The sequence below is a fragment of the Phascolarctos cinereus genome, unplaced genomic scaffold (assembly GCF_003287225.1).
Source record: "Phascolarctos cinereus isolate Bilbo 61053 unplaced genomic scaffold, phaCin_HiC Scaffold_5;HRSCAF=322, whole genome shotgun sequence".
NCBI classification, from domain to species: Eukaryota; Metazoa; Chordata; class Mammalia; order Diprotodontia; family Phascolarctidae; genus Phascolarctos; species Phascolarctos cinereus.
This window is the reverse complement of record NW_027555958.1, coordinates 176,164,755-176,189,081: the sequence shown is the minus strand read 5'-3', so window position 1 is coordinate 176,189,081 and position 24,327 is coordinate 176,164,755. Positions and strand designations below refer to the sequence as shown.

Sequence of the window (24,327 nt, the reverse complement as noted above, 5' to 3'; positions counted from 1 at the left end):
TTTGACTCTAAGTGTTTCCATTACCTCACCTCCAACTTACTAACAGACTATGTTCCAAAGGTGACTTTCAGGTCAGTTTTTTGGAACTCAACACACTTTTTCCCCCGTAAATTTATTTTCAGAGTTAGTGTTTAAGTTGCCAGACAAAGCTGCAAAAGCTTATGGCCATCTCCTCTTCCCCCACCAAAGCTTTCTTTTATGTATTCTCCACCCCATTAGAATGTAAACTTATTGGAAGTTGGGATTGTTTTTCTTTTGCTTATATTTGTATTCCCAATACTTAGCATGGTACCTGGTACATAGCATGTGCTTCATAAATGTTTTCTGTTGACTTATGCAGCCCATAACTTATCTAAACTGTAGTTCTCATATCACTAGCCTGAAGAAGGCTTCTGTGTATTTCTTGAGCCCAGGGAAGACCATAGACAAAATTCTGAAACTGACACATTTGTCTTTGGTATCCTTCCAAATCCTTCCTTTACCCTTTTCCATCTCCTATGTAGACCCCATGGTGATCAGTATTCTCATGCTACTCTAAGCCTCCCACTGCAGTATCATACTCAAAACTACCCTACTGGACCCCCAGATAGCTCTGAGTAAACCAATCTTCCTTTTCTGTCCTCATCTATACCCCTATCAAAACTTCCAGGTCCTTCCTAACATGCCTCAGCTAGACAAGTGTTAAAGGAAGTTACTTGGCAGTCACCATGTAGATTTGTTTCATTTGGCAATGCTTATTTGTCATGTTTTTCCCCATTTTTAATGAGGGTGAGGGGGTAATAGCGATGTGCTCCAAAAAAAGGTCATTGAAACATTTTTTAAACTTCACAGAAGAGAGCAGAGAGAAGTTTGGAAGGAAGCAGAGATCAGCAGGACAGTTTTGAAAGAGATGTATGGGATTTATTATATACTTTTAAAGAAGTAAGCAATATGAAATGGAGACACAGTTTCATATACAATTCTACCTTTATGTTCTTGTATGTATATAGAAATGTTTTCTTTTTGGTATTTAAGTTCAGAATTAAAAAAAAAAAGGAGGATTCTGGCAATCCCTAGTTGGAGATAATAGTGAATGAAAAGTTTGGGGACAGGAAGGAGAGACATTTGGGGGTAGCAGTCTCACACACCAGCAGTGGAGAGAACACTGGGCCTAGAGTCAGGAAGACCTGTGTTCAAATCTGGTCTTAGACATTTGCCAGTTGTATGACCCTGGGCAAGACACTTAACCTTGTTTGTCTCAGTTTCCTAATCTGTGAAATGAGCTGGAGAAGGAAATGATAAAGTGTTCCAGTTTCTTTGCCAAGAAAACCCTAAAAGAGGTCATGAAGAAATGTACACGACTGAAATGACTGAACAACAAACAAGCCTCCCACCAAGGCTAGTAAGGAGTCTAGCTAAGACTAAGTGGAATCTTAAATAAAATGAACAATTTCCCATTAAGACTAGTGGGAGATTCATAAGTAGTCTCCCGTTAAGTCTGCCCTCAAGGTCAAATTTCTTGAACTGCTTCTGCTTTCACAGATTCTTCCCTTTGTCTTCTCTGCTTTGGAATCCAAAGACTCTCCAACAGCTATAGTTTTTTTTTTCCATATTGGCTTCCAGGACATCATCAAGGGCTCTAGCAGGTAATAGGCATGAGGCGCAGCAATGACCTTAGTGATAAAGTATGAGTTATAGGTAAATCAGAGGTTTCTCAGTCCAGGAGTACCTATGCAAGGTATTCCCAAAGCCTTGGTGCAGTTTTAAGCTTCCAAAGCTTTTGTTGTTCAGTCATGTTGGACTCTTTGTGACCCTGTAGAATCTACTATCCATAGGGTTTTCTTGGCAAGGATATTGGAAAGGTTTGCCATTTCCTTCTCCAGTAGATCAAGGTATACAGAGGTTGGGCTCCACTGAGCCATCTAGCTGCTCAAAGTTACATAGATTAAAATCTAATCTTCTAGGTCCTGGGGTATGGCTTTTTGACTGAGTCCAAGTTTTACAGAACAAATCCTTTCATTAAGGGGATTTGTTCTGTGAAGTTTGGATTCAGTCAAAGGGCCACACTTGAGGACCTAGAGGGCTACATGTGGCCTTGAGGCTGCAGGTTCCTCACCCCTGGATTAAATTATGACCTATAAACTCAAATCAATTCAATAAACATTTATAAAGCACCCACTATGTGCAGGGCATTGTGGTCAAGTTGGATGAACTCCATTTGTTTACCTCCCAATACTAACTTGGAATCCAAACTGAATCTTCATCTACTTTTAAAGTCTTAGACTGTCTTCTATGTATTACTGAAAACACACCAAAAACAGTTTTATACTATGCAAGTTATTTATTACACATAGTAAAAATACACATGGATGAAAGGCTGAACTGTACCCATGATCAAAAGCTTGACCTTAAAATTTACCAACACTTGGCACCTCATTACTTCATATAAAATCCAATAAGTGTTCACAATTAATTGGCTATCCTTCCTATTTTAAATTCTCTGCTATAAGGACAAGTAAAAGCATGCATATTTTGCTAAGAGATTCAGCACATTCTGCTTTGCCCCAGTTATTTAATGAGTTAAAGGGAATCGGATCTAATCTTTGTTGACTTTTTTCTCTACCTCACGCAATTCTTGAAGAACTACTAGTAAACTGTTCTAGTAAGAAGCAATTGCTCCATAAATATGAAAATACTTGTAGGTCTTCACAGTCATCCAGGAAAATAATGATTTTGTATTTAAAATAATTTTATTTAACAAGCTAGTCCATGAACCCTCCTATATAAAAACAGTGGTAAATTTAAAGGATGTTTTTGGTCCCTACCTTCAAGGTTTATAAGAAAGATTTTTTTGGGAAAACCATATATGCCTTACTATATGATGTTTATTGTTAAGGATTGGGTTTTTCTTTTCATAGGAAAAAATTTGTCATTATTATTCATTGAAAATACTATATTTCAGGTCACATTTTCCAATAAAAATATTTGGACCTTATACTTAAAATGTATTTTATGTCGATACTATCAAAAAACCCTTAGGACAGAGGTTCTTAACCCAGACTCTGTGAACCTGTTTTAAAAATATTTCCATAACTTTATTTCAATATAATTGGTTTCTTTTGTAACCCTATGCATTCCATTTTATGCATTTAAAAACATTATTTTGACAAGTGGTCCATAGACTTCACCAAACTGCCAAAGGGACCCAAGACAATAAAATGGTTAAGAATTGCTGCTAAGAATAGAAGAACTGTTTATTTATAGAGTTTTATAGTGCCATTAAAGCTTAAAACTGCACTAAGACTTCCAGGACATTCTGTATAGTGTCATCATAAGGCAGAATCTTATTGAATAAGCCAAGGGTAGGGTTGCCCTGTAGGAACACAATTTTCAGGCAAGTTTTGGATCATAGTGAAACATAAGAGTAGGGGCAGGAGGAAAGAACTAGTTAAATATGACTAAATTAATTCATTCTGCTGTTGTCCCAATAGGCACATCCCTAGCATAAATCTAAATTACTGGAGAATTTTATTATTATTTTTTGCAACAAGAGTATGAGGATTCAATCTAGTTGAAATATTCTGTTTTCCACATTAATTTGTGTGCATTTTTTTGCAACAAGAATAAGAGTATGAGGGTTCAATCTAGTTGAGATATTCTGCTTTGCACACTAATTTATGTGCTTTTTCAGAGTTTGATCTAGTTTTAACATATTTTACTTAATCCATCTAAGTCTATAGTGACACATTCATAATCAATCAATCATTCCAAAGACATCTGCAAATCCTGCCTCTTTTTCAATGGAGAGATTATTTTGATGTCAGAAAACTTAGTTTTAAGTCTACCTGAACTAATATTCACAGTTTTGCCTACTCAGAATTTTTCCCTCCACTTTTTTTTGTGGGGGGGGCAGGGGAGGTGGTCTAAGTATGTGAATTCATCAGCACATATAATTCTCAGATTGGAAGTTCTCTTCACCAATATAAATTCATAGCTGTTCTGTAGCTTAATAATCTTAGTCAATTTCCCTTTGGCACTGAAACTTTAAATGATTTGCCCCATGTCACACAGATAGCATGGTGTCAGGGACAGGACTTGAAGCCACACAGGTCCTTCTAACTCCAAGGCCATCTGGCCACGAATGGAATCCAATCTTTGTTGTCTTTCTTTGCTACCTCAAGTAATTCTGGAAGAACTTAGGGTAAATTGTTCTACCAATTAGCGAGTAAAATACAAATATGAATATTCTTGTACATCTTCAGTGTCATCCAGGAAAATAACCAACATGCCACATTGTATCTAACTTGAAAAATGGAAATAAACTTGTTAATAGGTTTTATCTATCTAGGAAAAATTTTTGCAAGCAATTTTATCACTAACTATGCTTTATAAACTGAGAATATGGCAGTTGATTACAAAATCATGTCAGCCTCATATAGGTTGAATGTATATATTAACTTTAATAACTATCAGGACAGGTTAGCTTTTTCAGAATTGTTTTAATCACCCAGAGCTCACATGGGCTCCATATTTGAAAATAACACCATGATTCTAATGTTTTTCTGGGCTTCCAGGGCCCAGGACATGTGTTTTGGTAATTAAATCAGTGTCATCCTGGCTTTTGAATTATGCCTCACTAAAATGCTCTACACTCTGGCCAAAAGCGCTAATAATATGCATCACTGAAACAAATCAGGAGAATGTCATCCTCAATTTTGATCATACTGCTCAGATGTCCCCACATAAGTTCTAATTTTCTTTATAGTCAAAGATGGCCTGCCCTGAAAGCAGTGTGTTCTGGGGCCTATCTCAGTCTCTGAAGACTATGAAAAACCAACCTGTGTACTTAGCTGTATCTGGTCTTTGAGTTTATGGTCACAGACACCAGACTCAATTTTTGATTGTCAAAAATAAAATTGACAATATGATCAAAATTCCAGTTTTCTATTCATAGGCCTAAAGACTTAAAATGTCAGTTTTATATGATTGCACATATATAATCTATATCAAATTGCTTACTGCCTTGGGGGGAGAGAAAATTCAAGATTTTATAAAAAATGAATGTTGAGATAGGAAATGTCAACTTACTCCTCTAACTCCTCTAAAATGCCTCTCTGACACTGGATATACTTACTTCATCATACTCCATAAGCAAACAGCCAATGCAAATTTTTAGTGTGAATTCTCCATTGCTGCGAAGATGAACTATCAGTCAGTCAACCATGGGATTGGACCTACAGCAGATATTGCTTTAGTCTCCCTCCTCAAAACTGTTGTGGTGATTTGTTTTTAAGGCACACATGTCTATACGCATATATGTATATTTAAATATTTATGAATATATAACATACCTATTACATAAGCATGGAAGAGCCAAAGTGAGTAAAATATGTATATTTTAATGGTGTACTCTATTATTTAAAGAGGCAAGAATGGCTCTAGCTTCGGAGTAAATTCACATTTAAAAACTCATTCTTTGCTCAATTGACTTGTTCAGAGGGAAACAGTTTTTAGGAACATCTGAAGAATAGGATTACTAAGGTCCATGATTTTTTTAAAGTAGCATGCCATATTTTTATTTATTCACTGTGCAGAGAGCTACCCGAACATAGATGTAGATTGAAACTGTAGGCAAAAACACATTAAGAGCCTCCTTAGGAAACCCTGGCAGAAGCTCCCTTTAGCCCAAGAGCCCAATAAGTTCGAGGAATTATAGAGTCATAGATTTAATACTGGAAGAGACCTTAAGATCATCAAGTCCAACCCTTTCATTTTACAAATGAGGAAAATAAGGCCCAGAGTGTTTAAATGATTTGTCCACTGGTTCACTGTTAACACAGTATCAGAGACTTCCTGACTCCAAGTCTAGCATTGTATCTTCTATGCCATGCTAAAGGGCAGATACCCATCTGGACTAGTCTTATCAGTCATCGTGTCTTTTATTAAGCTCCTTAGGTTTATGACCCTTTTGAGTCATAACCAAAATTTTTATCAGCTCACACCTTAGTTTTCAGGTGGCAGTTTTTGAGGGGCAGGAGAGAGCCAAGAAAGACAAACTTTGTCTTACCATTTCTCCTAGAACCTAATCAGGTACTTTCACAAGCCTCTTTACAACCTGATGACACTGAAAATCTCCTCCAATGTTCCATTCTTGTCCAGATCACCCACCCCTCATATATCCTGTGGTTATCACTTTAGAGTTTTCTTAGCCTGTGGAGGTTGATAGTTCTTTCCAGTTCTCCTGGTATAAGATGAAAAGGAATGCCTCATTTTCACAGGAACCAATATCTTCTGCTACTTCTAACGCTTTCTAATATCTCACTGCCTTGCAGGCATTTCTAAGACAGCTTTACAGCCTTAAAAGGAGAATGCCAGAAGGGAAGCTTGGTGCATTTTAATGCCAGAAAAAAGGTACACCCAGTCATACATAACACGGAAAAGTGAAGATGATAAATAGACTGAAAAAGACCATGCTCTAAGGAGTGCTTTGAATAGGGATACATTCAGTGACAGCACATGGCAAAATGAGAAATTGGCCCTTGAACAAACTTCTTAAATGTGCCATAGCCTTACACTCCCTTGTACCCACCCTTTCCTAAGGGACCCAAAGCTTCAAAATTGTCCTTTGTTAATTTAAGCCTGCAATCACCAGTCACTCTGGTGGGTATATTCCCAATACCTGAGGTCACTTTAACTCCACATGGCAGGTGCAAAAGGTCAAACACATACCAGTGTTTTAGAAGCACCCTTCTTTGCAGAAATTGTGGATACCACTTTGAAAATCTGGTCCCCAGTGTTATAAAAACAGTAATGCAGCAATAAGCAGGTTTACAAAATGAATATCCTCTAGTTATAAAGTTACTTTAGAGATCACTGTTGAGGTAAAAATAGTAAAAAGATCTGAAAAAGGGTGGGGCATTTGTCAGGGCTCTGAATAAGCTTGGCTCTTTTTACTATTCAGTCATTTTCAGTCATGTCCAACTCTTCATGACTCCATCTGAGATACTGGAGTGGTTTGCCATTTCCTTTTCCAGCTCATTTTATAAATGAAGAAACTCAGACAAAGTGGGTGAAGTGACTTGCCCAGGGTCACACAGTTAGTAAGTGTCTGAGGCCAGATCTGAATTCAGGAAAATGATCCTTTCTGACTCTAGTCCTAGTACTCCAATCACTGTACCACTTAGCTGCCCAATCTTTTATCAATTAGTTAATAATTATGAGAAGGGTTCTTATTGCTATAGAGCACAGTGCTCCAAACTGCTCCAGCTACAAATTGGGGGGAAGTATTTAACTCAATAATTGGTACCAAATTGGTCATAAATTCTTTTAAAAAATAAGAAAAACAGGCATTGTGCCAAGGCAACATTATTTGATGATTCTAAGATTGCCATATGCAAATGAACTATATTATGCATGTCACTGACATTATGTAGGGAAAACTGCTTAGAAAACTAATTTTTATCAAAGTTCTGTTCCATGAGAAAAAGCACGAAAAAGTACAAAGTTTGTACAGTACCTGACAGTTCTGACAATGATTTTTCTTACTATGGACCAAAAGAAAAAAAATGTACATTTTATGTTAAGAACATTCTTACAACAGATTTCACTTCACTGTTTAATATACAAGTTGTTTTGTTGCTGAAAGTGCTTACTTTATTATTATTATTTTTTAAAAAGGATCAAGTGTGTCGCACTGATTGTTATATAACAAATCCAAGCCATGTGTCCAATTTTCTCTTTTCCTCTTCCTCTAGTACAGTTCCAAGAAGTAGTCTCACCAATTAGCCTTGACTCAAAGGCTGTCACCAAAATCTCAAAGCAGAACTCTAGGTGTCCCATTAGGGGTGGTTCCTTTTTTCTTCCGCATCTGACTCTGAACTTTTCGAGATTTTGCTATTCTCATTCTCACCTCAAATACTTCATGGATGGCTTTGCGGAAACAGTGGAAATTATAGTCAATGAGCCCTGGAGAAGAGAGCAGAGTAGTTTTAAAATGTCAAAAAAAAAATATTAACGGCCTAGTCATGGTAACATCTTTTATGTTGTATACTGCCACTAGAACAAGAGTTGGAGGCCCCCAGGCTCAATAATTTGGCCCTGGGGAATTCTAAACCTAGAGTTCTGTCATTTATGATCTCTGCCTGAATGATAATAGATTTATGAGTTAGTGCAGTGGAAATCCCAGAGCCACAGTGGTTGGTTTCAGAACTGAGCTCATGAACTCACAGTGATGTTTCATTTTCCTCAACTCTCATATTATATAGTATTAAGGAAATTTAAGGGGAGCTAGGGTTGTGGTTGTTGTTGTTAAGTTTCAGTTGTGTCCAAATCTCTGTGATCCCATCTGGAATGTTCTTGGCAAACAGACTGGAGTGATTTTCCATTTTCTTGTCCAGCTCATTTTACAGATGAGAAAACTGAGGCAAACAGGGTTAAGTGATTTGCCCAGAGTCACAGTGCCAGCTGGCTGCCCCCTATCGGTAGGATCCAGCTTGTGTCTTTCTGAGTATTTTTTCATTCTGTTAAATACAGCAATATCTTTTAAAAAAAAGTGTTGTATTGGGTACCCCCAAAAAATTTATAGGCAAAGGCAGTTTTACCATCTCTATTAATCATAAAACACATTTATAGAGGACCAACGATATATTTTAAACTAGTAATGTGTTTCTCTTTTAGTGCTTTAGTTTGCAGGGCAAAACTCCTTTTAAGTTGAAGATACAGAATCAAAGAATTTTGTCAGTGGAAAATTAGAGGTTTGGACAAAATCAACTGTATCAAATTCAAATCAAAACAGATAATTGTGGGCACATATTGACTGAGAAAACCACAAATTACTATTATCTGTGTTGTACTCTATTTTTATTTATTTTGTTAAACATTTCCCAATCACATTTTAATCCAGTTCTGGAAGCATTCAGGAGTTTTGGGGGGCCAACATGAGGCTCCCTGGCTGTGAATTTGATACTTCTTCACTAAATGACCTCTGAGGTCCATTCCATCTCTAAGTTCATAAACCTTAAGGGACCTAACAGATTGTTTTGTTAATCTACCATATTTAATAGACCACAAAACTGGAGTAAAAGGAAGTGAATTGACTTGTCCAAAGTCATCCATACAACTAGTTAATAGCAGAACCAGACTGGAAAACAAGTTACTTCCCTGTTTAGAGTTCTAGACGGTCCAGTGGATAGAATGTAGGACTTTAAATCAGGAAGACCTGAGTTTGAATCTTCTCTCAGACAGTCCCTGGCTGTGGGACCTTAACCTCTGGGAAAGTCACCTTCGCTTCTCTCAGCCTCAGTTTCCTCATCAGTAAAGTGGAGATAATGAGAATCAAATACTCGCTATTGTTCCATTAGACTATTCTGCTTTTCATTTTCAGTTATTATCCACAAACAAAAATGTCCCATCATTGCAAAGTAAGAAGAGGGGGAGAGGCAAAAAATTTGCTAGAAATGCTCAGATATGGACTCGTTTCTTTGCTTAGGGAAAAACTTACTAGCAAATAGTCACATTCACCTTTGTACACAAAAGCAGTGGGTGACTGCCCTCTGCTGGTTGTGTAGCAGCAATTCATTTATCACATCTGGAGTTTGGCAGAGTTCTCTCTGCATTCCATCACAGTGAAATTCTCAGACAAGGAAATCAAGAAGCAAAAAACAAGGTTTTTGTGGACACAAGCTGTAGGCACAACCTCAGAAATCTTTGTTATGTTTATAATAAAGTAGTATATTATATAACAAGCCTTATCTCTTGGCTTAAAAATATTTCAATAGCCTTGATTTCATCAGTATGGGTTGTCTCTCCACTGAAAAGATCACAACTCCTCCATGCTTTAGTAAATAATTTCATAAGCTGGCCAAAAGAAAAAAAAATCAGTTCCTGGTAGCTGGAAGATAAGGTCCTTCAAACTCATCTAAGCCGGACCTTGGAGGACAGACACTGTTCATTCCAAAGCCCAGTGAAGAAACCTTTCTAGCTGGCTAGGACCCTCCAGAGCTTTCACTGTGTTGACACAGCCTTAGAGAACCCAGGTATCCCTTCATGTCATGATAAGAAGGACTTCTGTGTCAGAATTAAATATAAGAAGAATGTTGGACTTGGAGTGTAGACCTGAGTGCGTATGAATCCTGCCTCAGACGCTTATTTAGTTGTATGACCTTGGGCAAGCCATTTAACCTTTCTCAGCTTCAGTTTACTCATCTGTATAATGGAGATAACAGCACCAATCTCATAGGGTAGTTGTGCAGACTAAATGAGATAACATGTAAAGTGCTTTGCAAATCTTAAAGCACCATATAAGTGCTAGTCATTATTATTATTATTATTATTATCACAATGAACAGTAAACCTTTTATATTTAAAATTATTTAGCATTATTAATAACAATCTAGGGAAAACCTAACATGTGACCCTGGTTAGTAAACCTTGTTAATTCTGGTGTACACAGTCATCTTGATAAATTCTGCAGTTACAGTGCTTAGAATCTTATGTTTTGACTTTTAGAAGTTCACAGTAACTTAGAGGTATCTAAGCAATGTAAGCAGTTACAAAAGTTGCTGGATTCACATTTCTGGAGATTAAAGTCCTATCTTTACACACCATGAAAATACACACAGAGGACTTGCTAAACTTGACCCTTTCCCCACAAAACTCCCCTACATTATCCAATCAATAATAACTCACTTTTGGAGTGCCTTATTATTTATAAATTATCTTTCTTACAATCTCATAAGGTACATAAATCAAAGATTCAAACACTTGTTATTGTTGCTGGTTTTTTGTTTGTTTTGGGTTTTTTACAGATAAGGAAACCCAGGCTTAGAGAGAGGAAGTAACTTGCTCAAAGTCAAGGTCATATAACTGATAAATGCAGAGCCATACCTCAAACCTCCAAGTCTACTAACTTGTAACCCAATGTCCTTTTCATGCTACCCTTGGGCAAATCAGAATGAAAAACTACTCTATGATCAAATTCCTCTATACGATAATCACATCACTTCACACATTAATGACAGCATCACTTAAAATTTCTTTTTTTGTTTTTTAGGCAATTGGGGTTAAGTGACTTGCCTAGGGTCACACAGCTAGTAAGTGTCAAGTGTTTTGGTCTGAGGCCGGATTTTAACTCAGGTCCTCCTGACTTCAGGGCCAGTGCTCTATCCACTGCACCACATAGCCACCCCTAAAATTATGTTTTCTCAATTACTTACCTCCTTATTCTCATTCATGGAAATTATGCCTAAGCTTTAAGCTAGCAGAATGGTTTCTAAAGAGAAGGACAGAGATAAGAATTCATAATATCATTATTTGAGGGAACCACCCTCTACCAATGCAGGCCAGCATCTTCTCTGCAAATAAAAAGCCTTAAAGACCTACCTATACAATCATTACTGATTAGGTTAAGGTAAGACTTGAACTCACATCTTCCTGGCTGCAAAGCTAGCTTTCTACCAATGACACCAACTTGGCCTCTACAAACTTTGTTTAACCACACAGAGAGAGCCTCTGAATTTGGTCCCAGAATGATTTACCAAGAGCCTACATTATAAAGTTCCCCTTGAGTTTTATCTGAGGATTATATTTGTCACAGAAAGTGAGCCTGCATGAAATGATGTAACCCAATGCATTACATTAGCTGCCAAGAAACCCAACCAAACTGAGTTGAGAGTATAATCAGATCATCCCAGGTGCTGGGAAGCCTCCACTTCCTGTTCCCTTTGCAGGCCTCTGTTGTTTTCTCTTCAATTACGCTATTTTGTGTTATATTGACTTCTATAGAATAATTATTTCTAATTTCTAAACACAGAAATTAAAACACTCATCACCAGTAAATATCAGAAATAAATTTTTCTCACTAAGAAAACATGTGGTATGGAAGAAATGAACACTGGCTTTGGAGTAAGCATGACTAGTGCTTAATCCTAGTTCTGTTACTATGTAATCCTGAACAAGTAACAACTTCTCTGGGTCTCAGTTTCCCTTATCTACAAATGTTAGGCTCAGTGATCTTTAAGACTCTTCTCAGCTCTAAAGTGTTCTCATTTACAAAAATGAAGACAGGAAAGAAGATACTTGTAAAACTATTATACCAAAAAGAAGAGAAATTTTGTCTTAAGATTAAACCACTGTTTTTTGTGTGTGTGAGGCAACTGGGGTTGAGTTGCCCAGAGTCACAAACCTAGTGAGTGTTATGTGTTTGAGGCAAGATCTGAACTCAGGTCCTCCTGACTCCAGGGCTGGTACACTATCCACTGCACCACCTAGCTGCCCCTAGATTTAACCACTATTTAGTGATACAATAGACAGCTTTGAAATTGGATTTAAAGGACCTGGCTTCAAATCCCTCTCTGTCACTCCCTAATTGTATGACCTTGGGCAAGCCTTACTTTACTTCTCTGGGAAAATAAGAGGGTTTTGGGTCAGGGGTTCTTAACCTTTATGTATTTTATGGCAGCAGGGGACTGCAGTAAGCCTGGAGTAAGGAAGACCTGCATTCAAATCTAGCCTCAGATACTTAATAGCTGGGTGACCTTGGGCAAGTCACAACTTTTCTCTCTGCCTCTGTTTCCTCAACTATAACATGAGGATAATAATAGCACCTACCTCCTAGGGTTGCTGTGAGGATTAAATGAGAAAACATTCATAAAGTACTTATCACAGTTCTGGCATATTTGTTGCTCAGTCACATCCAACTCTTTGTGGCTATTCCATTTGGGCTTTTCTTGGCAAAGATACTGAAGTGGTTTGCCATTTCCTTCTCCAGCTCATTTTGCAAGGAGGCAAACAGGTCCGTGGCTGGATTTGAACTCATGAAAATGAGTCTTCCTGACTCCAGGCCTGGCACTCTATCCACTTCACCACCTAGCTGCCTCCATATGGTAGCTAGATACTTAATAGTAGTATACATAGCAGATACGTAGAGAGTAGATAATAAATGCTTGTTTCTCCTTCTTTTGGAAGACTCATAAAGCCAATATAGCCCTTCTCAGAATAATAATTTTAAATACATAAAATAAAATACATAAAATTATACAAAGGAAACTAATCATATTGAAATACAGTTATCAAACTATTTTTTTAAAACAAACTGAGGACCCCCAGGTTAGAAATCTTCAGACTAAATGATCTATAAGTTTCCTTCAACTTCTGAATCTACAAGCCTACATGCAAACCATACACTCAATCTGAAAAGTATAAAATATTGGAAGAACTGTGTTGAAATATTATTCCCTGGTTTAGGACGAGAAAGACAGTAGGCATCTTTATTTGGTTTACTTATTTTGTTTTACATTAGACTATCATATTTTTCTATCATTAAGTTCCTTTTCTCCCCCTCAACCCCTTTGATCCTAATGACATCACTAAGCTATGTCAAAATAATATAATTTAACTGACATGATTGACTCCCTTATTTAATATACATGAGTCCTGGTTTACCATCTCCCCTTATATTGGGAGAACAGGCTGGTATCACATGGTCACCCACTGCAACCTACTGCATGTCCTTCCATAGGGTAATAGAATAGTCACAGAAAAGAGCAAGGACTTTATGATCACTAAAAATGCAGCTATAATGAACTATGTCAAAGGCTGCTTTGCTGCAGATCCCTTCACTGATGGGCAAACCTGTCCACTGTACTCACTGAAGAGGAATAGGTTCAGCTTTCAATATTGCAGCCTGTTCCACTAGACCCAAGTGAAATCCTGACTGGAAACCCAACCTGATGAAGAGGAGAAAGGGACACCCTCAGATCATGCTCTCTTGACCTATTTACCTGTGTATTCAAACTGCAGGGTACTAGAACTATCCCCATGCACAATGGAGCAAATTAAAATATTATTCCTCAAAATCAAGGGTTCCTATCTTTTTGTTGTTGTTGTTGTTGAATCATGGATGAACCTAAGTGCTCCTTTTCAAAATAATGTTTTAGATTCATAAAATGAAATACATAAGATTACAAGAAACCAATTATATCAAAATACAGTTATCAAAATATCACAAAAACAAGTTAACAGATACCAGGTTAAGAACTCCTGCTCTAAATGGTATTTTTGAAATGCCCCCCTCCCACCTTTACAAATAAAAATACCTTTTCTTTCAAAGCTTTCTTCTCTGACAAAACAAACGAGGGCCAGAAATTTTGTCACCTCCTTTAAATAAAGAACTGTTGTATTATTCAGTTTTATAATTGCTGTTGATTCCTTGTCATAAGGGGTTCCTGCTCCATCTTCTTGGAGGCTAAAGGTAGACAAGAACCAAAAAAGCATTTCACTGTTGAGAAATGACCACAATTTTTAATCTAGTGACAGATGCACTTAATTATTTAAATAACTTAAAATAATGGTAAGTAGTTTATTTGCCTTAAAGCATTTTTCAGCAAAAGATCATAGAAATATACAACCACGTGAACATAAACACTTATGATAGTCACTTTCCTACTGATACAGTTTAATGCCTTGTGGGAGCTGAGCAACTCACTCTTTAGTGCACTAAGGAATATAGTTGAAAAGTGGAAATTAGCTATTCTAGCCCTCTCTGGTTATGACTTCCCAAATCTGAATGAAAGATTGCGCTCTTTATTAGCATGGTATTAGTGTAATAATGGTGACTAGGTATTCATAGGACCTTAAGCTAATCAGAAAGGTATGCAGCTTTTTTTGTCTCATGTCAAAGAGCCATTTTCCTGGCACCTAATAGAAGGTTGCCAAGGTCCCTGATTTCTTCAGATGATCTCTCACCTTTTTATCGACTATTAATCAGATTCTGGCTCAAGTGAACTAAAACAATTTCAGTTAAGGACAAATCACTGGTTCATCTGGTCCAATCTTGGAAACAATCTTAAGAATGGAGAGAACTATTGCTGGGAAATACTGCAGACAGGCAGAAAATGGGTCCTTGACAAGCTACCTTTCTCCATTCTCTACGCTGAACTACCTCCCACATCCAAAACACAAATACTGATTTAATACACTCAATTTTTTAAAAAGGGTTTTTTTGTGCATGTAATAATTCTAAAACATGTTAAAATGTGCAAAGCAAAAGGAAATAAAATTACAATCCATCCTCAACATTCACATGTTTAACTTTTGCTACTTCAAATATTCAAGTGACTTTACTAGTAACCTCAGTTTAACTTTCACCATGCACAGTCACTGCTATGTGCAGCAGAGAAAAAAATGAGAGCTGTGATGAACCTAAGTTTGGGGAGAGGCTGGTAGCCAAAGATTACAGTTTTTGGTATTTGCAGGGACCTCATCCCCTATTTCCCACAGATTCAATGTACGAACAATCATGTTTTTTACTTTTGCACCATTCTGTGGGAATGTTACCCCCATGGAAGCTGATGATTGATTGTATTAATAAAATGCCGGCTCAAATTTGACACCTTATCAGGGAAATCTAGTTTAAAAAGATGACTCTTGCAAAAAGAGACTCCAATGGTCATACCGTGGGCAGATAGGTCTTATAATTTTATCATTGTTAAGGAGCTTCCTGAGAAGAAATTCCCTCTACCAAATGTAATTTAATTCTTAAGAGTTGCCTGAGAGATTTGCCCAGACTCACACAACTAGTATATGTCAGAGGAAGAACTTGAATCCAAAGCATCCCAAATCTAAGATAGCCATCTATTCACTATGTTACAGTGCCTCTCACACAGTGAAAAAATACAAGAAAGTATAATAATAGCAAAACAATTCAGCATACTATGTCAAATGTAAATATATCTAACTTTATACTCAATCTTTCTCACTTAGGCAGCTTAATATCTTTTGACATTTCAAAGGTGAATATTCACTGGGAAACAGCAAACATTATTTTATCTGTTTAAAAATTATCTTCTCATTCATTTGAAAGAAATGTTTCTTCTTCTTGTCAAATGAGGAACGTCTATGCTCTATGTCTTATTTTGCCTGCAATGATTTAATACTATTTTAACCTCTCTTCATACTGAAAGTCTAGCCCAGCTCAAAAGAGATCTATAAAATTTTGTTGGGACAGAATTCTTAATCATGCACATACATACTAACTGCTTTTAAGATTATGATAGCTTAAAAAAAAGAAATATAAAATAAAAAGGGGCAGCTAGGTGGTGCAGTGGATAGAACACCACCCTGAAGTCAGGGGGACCTGAGTTCAAATGTGACCTCAGACCAAACACTTGACACTTACTAGCTGTGTGACCCTGGGCAAGTCACTTAAACCCAATTGCCAAAAGAACAAAAAAAAGAAAAAGAAAAAGAAATATAAGATTATGATAGCTTAAAAAAAAGAATTCAAAGGATTCCCAAGCACAAATTTGTCCATCATCAGAATTTCCTCAAATGGATGGAGTCTAAATTACCAGGGCAATCTTAAAAAGATATGAAATGTCAAAAGAGAACATTTAACCATGGTGCTTTTTCATAGGTGACTAACACTGTTGTTTTTACTACCATCAGACTATGGACACATGCTCAGAGCCTTTTTCACTGTCTCACAGTGAAATTAGAATGCTATAATTAATGAGGATTCTGACTGTTTTCTTTGACTGAGCTTTAGTTGCTTCAAATACAATAGAACCTCACTCATCTTGTGTAATGGAGAAGGGTGTAGATCGATGTGATTTAGGGAAATGCCTGAATTAATAATTTCATTTATTTATTTATTTATTTATTCATTCATTCATTTATTTTTGGTGAGGCAATCAGGGTTAAGTGACTTGCCCAGGGTCACATAGCTAGTTAAATGTCATGTGTCTGACATTGGATTTGAACTCAGGTCCTCCTGACTCCAAGGCCAGAGCTCTATCTACTGTGCCATCTAGCTGCCACCTGAATTAATAATTTTTAAAGAAATGCAATTACATAATTTTTCAAATGAGCTCCATTTTTGAAAGGGGTGCTAATAAATAAAATCTGGCATATTTAAGGGGGAAAATCATGACACACATTAACTCCATATTACCTAACATATAAACAAAAAAAAATCTTTTTGTATATAGAAATATTAATGTTAAGTGAAGTGATCTTTAAATTATCAATCTTTTGCTTTGAAAAAGCTACCAAATTTAGCCTAAAGTCTTTCTCTGGAAGAAAGGTTGCATGGGAAGAAATTATAGTGTAATATTTCTAACTTTCTGCATCTGTTATGAGCTCCCTCTTACTGAAAAGCTCTTCAGTGTCATCTTTCACCTTCTCTTCCTTTGCTTCTATTTCTAAGGGAAAAGTGGAAGTAGGAGAGAAGAATAAAGATTTAGATAGGGCCTATCATGTACTGGGCACCATGCTAACCCCTAAGTGTTTTACAAATGTTATCTCAATTGATCTTTTTGGGAGACGGAGCCCTCTCCTCACTCATCCTGTGTAATGGAGGGTGAAGGTGTGGTAGGGAAATGCAACTACTGCAGCTGATCCAGTACCTTCCAGTCACTTCTAGGAATTTGGTTCTTCCTTCCATAATCCCTTCCAGACATTCAATTCTCTTATCTATTCAATCTTCCCTTATCCATTGCTGGCTCCTTTCCCCCAAGCTTCAACAAACATCTAGGTTTCCCCAACCAAAAAACAAGCCTTAGCCCACCCCAACCATTTCCTCAAGCTATCATCCTTAGCTCTCTTTCCATAGCCTAGGATAAGACCAGGATCTGTGATTTAATTAACACAAGGAACTTCCAGATGAGGTGACTCCCTTTACTAATACCAGTTGGCACCTTCTCTGCAGCTTACTGTCTCAAAGTTGCCAAGAGCATTGAGGGGTTAAATGATTTTCTTAAAGTCATACATCTAGTATGTGTAGAGGCAGGATTGAGCCTAGGTCTTCTTGGTTCAAAAGCCAGATCGCTATCCACTATGTAACAGCTTTATCTCCCACTCCCTTCTCCATTGCTTGAAGTCTGGCTTTTGACCTTACCATTCAACTGAAATTATGCTCTCCAAGTGTGCCTATAAATCTCTATTGCTAAAAATAATGGCCTTTTCTGTCTCCATCCTTCTTATTCTCTCTGTAGCGTGTAACATGGATCACACTTTCCTACAGATTCTCTCCTCCCCGGGTTAAGACACTGATTTCTCCTGGTTCTCCTCCTACCTGTCAGTTTCTTTTGCTAGATCATCATCAACACCCTGCTCCCTATATGGGGGTATCTGGGCTCTGTCCTGGATCCTGTTCTCTCTCTCTGCCTTCATCAGTTTCCATGAGTTCAACTATCATCTCTATGTAGAACCCTACTAAATCTAAACATCCAGTTCTTCTCTTTCTCCTGAGCTCCAAGTCCTACTGCCTACTAGAAATCTCCACCTAGTAATCCATATGCATCTCAAGCTCCACAAATTCAAAAAAGAACTCATCTCCCCCCCCCCACCTAATCTTCTTTCTAATTTCCCTATTTCTCCATCCTTCCAGTCACCTAGGATTGCAATTTTAAATTGATTAGCAGTCCTGCTCATGGCAGACAGAATGTTTCAGAACATATTTGGATACCTGAAGTCTTACATCCCTACTGTACACCTCTAGTACCAGGCTTTTGATCTGTTTCCTGAATTCATCTATTTCTTCTTTCTGTTAACATGGTCTATAGCAGAGGTGTCAAACACACACTGCCTGAACCAGATTAAAACATAATTGGGAAATCTTTAACAAAAATTTAAAAAAAACCCATAGATAATGTCAGCATATGCCTGTGGGGATCCTGATTTACAGTTTAGTGCCTTCATTTCTTTTTGAGTTTGACATTACTTAAATATAGTATACCCTGATTATAATATCTCCTGTTTACCTCCTTGTGTTTCACCCAAATGATCTCCATCTTGCTTCACTCTATCAGGTTCTTGGATTTCCTTATTTGAGTATATTTCATTATTATAAAATGACACTTCACCCCTCCTTTTGCCCATCTTGAAATAAAGCATATCCTATCAGAACCATTTCCTTGGTTTTTTTGTTTGTTTGTTTGTTTGTTTAGGCAATTGGAGTTAAGTGACTTGCCCAGGGTCACACAGCTAGTAAGTGTCAAGTATTTGGTCTTAGACCACATTTGAACTCAGGTCCTCCTGACTTCAGGGCGCAGCTCTATGCACTGTGCCACCTAGCTGCCCCAGAACCATATCCTTGTTACTATGTATCTGTCAAATTTGTCTCCTTGTATTAGGATCTTTGGTTTATCTTGTTTGTTACACATATCTCATCATTTGTGTGTAGGTACCCAAGGAGAGCTGTATTACTGGCTCCTTTCTTGGATTTTTAGTTTTATGAATTTCTGAGCATCTTAATTATTATTTTTTCCTCTACATCGTAGCTAGTTTCTACAAAATCTAGTTTGGTAGATCTACATAGGTGGTTTTATTCCTCTTCTTTCCTTAAAAGACCATTTGATTATACTTTTAAGTCTCTAAGCAAAAGCATTTTTATTAGACTGTGCTAAATTACACTCCATCTTTGGTCAGGAGCCTATCACTCCTATATTTTAAGCCATGATTCAGAAATCCAAATCCCATTCTCAGATACCATCTTCTTAACCAAACAATGTAATAATTACTCTGTCTTTCTCTCCTGATTCCCCTGAATTCCACAAACAGCAATGATGAAAGCACCACCTGTGTCCCTAAGGACTTTGCTTTCTTACCCAAGACTTCATAATCTTCAGCAATATTTTCTAGGATCTTTTTGACAATATTACTAGAAGTGGTAGTAGTCACTCAGTCTCACAAGTACTAGGAAGGTTTGGGTTTGTTTGTTTGTTGTTTGTTTGTTTTTGGTCATACCTTAGATACATTCAAGTCCCGAGGAAGTCAACAGACCACTCCACAGTTGTTGTTATCAATCAACAAGCAGCTAGATCAGTATCCCTGACTAGAGAATAGCTTTCACCTGATAGCCCCTGAGGATCCACAATACCATTCCTTTGAGGGTAATCAATGGTTTTCTCTTTAGAGTGTCCAGCTTACTTCTCTTCAGGAAGAGTCATACATTTCTTTCTTATCTCCAAGAGTTCAGCGGTTCTTTCCTTTTCTCCTCTGTCACATTTTTCTTTTCTTCAACTTTCTGACAAGGGTCAACATTCCATCCTATTTCTTCAGATCCTTTTTCACCTTTTGTTTTTACATGTTAAGATCTTTTCCTTCAGCTTGTTCTCCTTCTCAAAGGGTCATTCACTTTCTCTTCTTCCCCCTTGGGTCTTTATATCTGAGCCCTTTTCTTCCTTTTTCCTGATTCCATCTTCTCCTTCAGTCTGAGTTCTCAATTCCTTTAGTTCCAACTCTTCAATTCAAGTTCAAGACCTGGGTTCAAATCCTACCTCAGGCATTTACTAGCTATGTGACTCTGGGCAAGTCTTTTAACCTCTGTGGACCTGTTTCCTAATCTGTAAAATGGGAGGGTTAAACTATGTCCTCTAAATTCCCATCCAGATCTAGATCTATGATCCTATGAATCCTTTCCTCCTTCAAGTTCTCCCAGATTCTCTGAACTTCATAATTCCAAAGTCTTCCAATATTTATTTGTCACAAGGGAAAGCTGTTACTTGAGAGGTAGAGTTGGGGGGCGGAGAACCTGGGTAGAATAGTGATATAAATTTTAAAATGTAAAAAAAAAATTGTTAATATGCAGAAAAGCCCAGAAGGAAGTTCCAAAGGGCAGTATGTTAAATTTAACATATACTTTAAAAAGAAACAATCTATATACTGTAGAGATTCATGGATCCAAATACAATTCTCTTTTTTTATTATTTGTATGTGGACATTTCATGTTTGTAGCTGTCTATCAAGTTCAGCATTAACAAAAGAGCAATCTGAACAAACAAAATTAAACTACTATAAGGCAATGGTTGTTTCTACCTTTGATAAGGCTGATCCTGAGAGTGTGAAGGTGAAAGAAGAGTTTATGGTCCTCAGTTTTCTTAACATCTGAGGTGGTGAGAAACCTCTGATTAAAAAAAGAGGAGAGATATCTTCATTCCATGGACTTCATGACCAGCCCAAGGGTCTAAGAACTTAATCCAGTTCCTCCTGTCCTTTCCCCAAATTACTCCCAAAAGTGCTTATTTTGCCTCTGTAAGAACAGTGCTAATTACAGTTCACATGACCTGTTTACCAAGTATACCTAAATGCCATTAAACATAGTGATAATCATGCAAATAATTACACTTGTAGCAGATTAATTTTGTTTTCAGCTTCATTTGATTGTGACACGAATCTATCCTCACATTCAAGTCTTCACTAACTATTGCTCACGCTGTCCACCACAACTTTTTTTAAAAAGTTACAGTATCGCAAGTTTCTGTTGAAATGAAACTTGCTCCAAAGCTAGATGATGGGGCCATGCAACCTCAGCTCGATGTAGAATGATTCCTTGGTCCCACTTCCTCTTACTTCAACCACTCATGTTTTGGTTAGTATCTTCAGTTCATCAGAACCAAACAGGAGCTAAGGTTAATCAAATACAATAGGACCTCATAAAACTCGTACATGGCTTTGCCTGCACTGATTTAATAGAGTTTGGCTTTACTACCTAAATTTATTTTATTTATGGTATCTTTTAATACCTTCCTCAACCTTATCATGGTGGGGAAGACTTGATACTAATGGCTCACATTTATATAGCATTTTTAAGTTTATAAAACACCTTCTTCAAAAAAACCTAATTCAGATATGCTGGTCAGTTACTGGTAGGAGTGGGGTGCTGCAGAATACATCCATAAACAAGGATTGCTATCTCAAGGAAAGTTAATGCAGATGCAAAAGACCACGTCTGGGGAAGAAAAAAAAGGAAGACTTGCAAGAGGAACAAAAAGGCCCAGTGGAATTTTTAAGGAAATATTTACAAACCTTTGACATCATTAGTGATTTGAGAAAGAGTTAAGATCCAGGTTTGAAGAGGAACCTCACAGGGTAATGAGATACCAAGGAATCACCACTTCCCTATCATGAGTTACCATGGTAAGTCAGGCAAAGCAGAGTCAAAATATTACATGTCCCTTTTATTCTAAACAAAACACACATGCACACGCACACACACACAAATTTTAATTTTCATCTCTATGTAGATGAGTCCAGATCTATATATCCAGCTGTGTAGACTCTCCTGAACTCTAGTCAAAACAATAAATATTTAATAAATGTTTACTGTGTGCCAAGTACTGTGCAAAGCACTGGGGATAAAAATACAAGCAAAGAGCTTATGATCTAATGGGGAAGATAACACATCAAAGGGAACTGAAAAGGTGAAGGGGAGAGGGAGAGGAAAAAGGATGGCAGCCACAGTAGTATGGTAGTAAAGTCCAAAGAGTCAGAAGTAGAGTTGGGATAGTAACAATGAAGGATGGCTTGCCTGGGTCCTTCCTCAAAATGGATGTACCAAGAGGAATTCATCAAGGAGATGGAGGGACATTCCAGGATAAGAAGGCTGGAGAGACTGAGAACTTCCAGGGTAAGAAGGTAGTGGAGGCCTGTTAGCAAAGTCCATAGAGCCAAAAGCAGTGCCGGGAGAGTAATCAAGATCATCATTCCTACATTAGCAATTGCCTATTGGATATGTCTAAGTGGATATTCCTTGGCATCTCAAACTCAGCATGTCCAAAATAGAAGTCATTGTCTTTCTTTTTTTCCAGAAAAAGGTAGATAATTTTAATAAGCAAAACCAAACTTTAAAAAAAAAACCATCTGTAATACCCAAAGGACTGCTTGCATTATATTAGGTTGCAACACCACCAAGTATCAAAAGTTTCATCCCATAAAAAAAAAATGTAATTGCTACCTGCAGCTACTGATATGATAAAAAAAAAAAAATGGCGACTGTTAATACATAGGCAAAGCAGCTCCTGACAGTTCCACTTGAAAATAATATGGTAGGAAGGAGAACTGCCCATGTCTGAAGATTAGGGACTTCTAATTAGGGACCATAAAGATGGCAGACTAATATAATCTTCTCAGGTGCCCATTCACTCTTAAAAATCTCCCCAAAAAGAAATTATGCACTAACAACTACAGCTGAATTCCCATGATAAGAAAGCAAAAGGCCCAATAAGGTTAAAAACCTCACTAATTAATACTGGAGTACACTAATCTTTAATTTAGCCTTTTCCCATCATATTCCAGCAGGCCATACAAACAAATCCACAGGCTTATACCTGGGAGCAACACTTAGATTCCCTGATTCTCCTTCTGTTGCAGAGATTTTTTCTGCAGCACTCCCTGCTTTTCCTCTATCCCAATGCAACAAGCAGCAGACCTTGAGTTTGCCCAGACACATGAGAGATGATGTGGGGGTAATAATCCTGCTGCCTTCTGCCTGAGATGGGGCTCTAAGTTATAACATCAAGGCAGTGGAGAATCTGTAAAGAATACTCATACTGCTCTCTCCCAGTCCTGCAAAAAGCAGAAGAGTTTGATTCAACCTAGCCAAAAAAGAAAAGGATAAGTGCTAGGGAAGGAATTGCTACAGGGGGGCCAGTGTGAGTGGCTGCTCTTGACCTGAAGGAAAGAGGAATTAATCCATCTAGGACCAGTCCTGTCCCCCTGGAGATACTGGGTAGGGACTGAGCTTAAGGAAAAGTAAATCCACACTAGGAAAATGCTGAAGCAGCTCTGCACTCCAATCCCAAAGGTGTACCCATCACCAAAGGGAGAGGAGTCAGAAATACAGGCTGAAACAAAAAAGATTTCAAGAGCAAGAACATTCAGTTAAAAACCTAAAGTGCAAGCAGATAAATTAATAGACGGAATGTTAAAATCAGATAAAAGAATAAGCACTGAATCCTCAAAGAGATTACAAAGCTGCCTTAATAAATATTACATTACAAAGAAAACTGAACCGATTCCCTGTAGAATCCCAAGAGAGAATGGAATAACAATTAAATATTCCAGAATGGCTCAAAAGAGAAGTTAAAACCATAGGAGAAATTAGAAAAGAACGAATGTCAGAATCTATAGCCTTCCCAGCAGAAATTATTAGCAGATCAGGAAAAACTAGAATCCATGGTGGTGAATTTCTCCTAAGAAGCAAAAGAGAGTCTAATGAAATCTGGAAAACAAAAATACTGAAGGAAAAATCTAGAATAAAAGTTATAGTGCAGGAAATAAGACAAGAAAACTGTCTGAATACAGGGAGGAAAGCACTAAGTAAAGAAATCCACAGGTACAGAAAACTTCAAAGACCAAATTCTATAAACTTAAACTTAATAATTCTAATGAGAAAAAAAACATATTGTGCAAGCATCCAGGAGAAAAACCTTTTTTTCATGTCAAAAACTAGACAAAGAAGAATAAAAAATAACTCAACTCAATAATTCAGTGTTTCATAAACCCCAAAATATAAATTACTTTAGATAAATCTCCTAAGGGGGCAGCTAGGCGGTACATGGATAGAACATT

At 37.3% G+C, this 24,327-nt stretch overlaps 1 protein-coding gene across 2 annotated transcripts in view; it reads right to left on the bottom strand.

The window, feature by feature from the left end:
* Positions 1-5,357: 5,357 nt before the first annotated feature.
* RRAGD (Ras related GTP binding D) overlaps positions 5,358-24,327 on the bottom strand; it is a 61,419-nt gene continuing 42,449 nt past the window's right edge. Inside the window, exons 6-7 of one of the 2 annotated variants that reach the window (XM_020963070.2) lie at positions 14,073-14,221; positions 5,358-7,944 (exon numbers count right to left, since the gene is read on the bottom strand). In XM_020963070.2, coding sequence (XP_020818729.1) covers positions 7,793-7,944; positions 14,073-14,221 — 301 coding nt within the window. In that variant the 3' untranslated portion in view covers positions 5,358-7,792. Of the gene's footprint in view, positions 7,945-14,072; positions 14,222-20,793; positions 20,882-24,327 lie in introns of those variants that run through there. The other variant, XM_020963071.2, reaches the window with a different exon arrangement.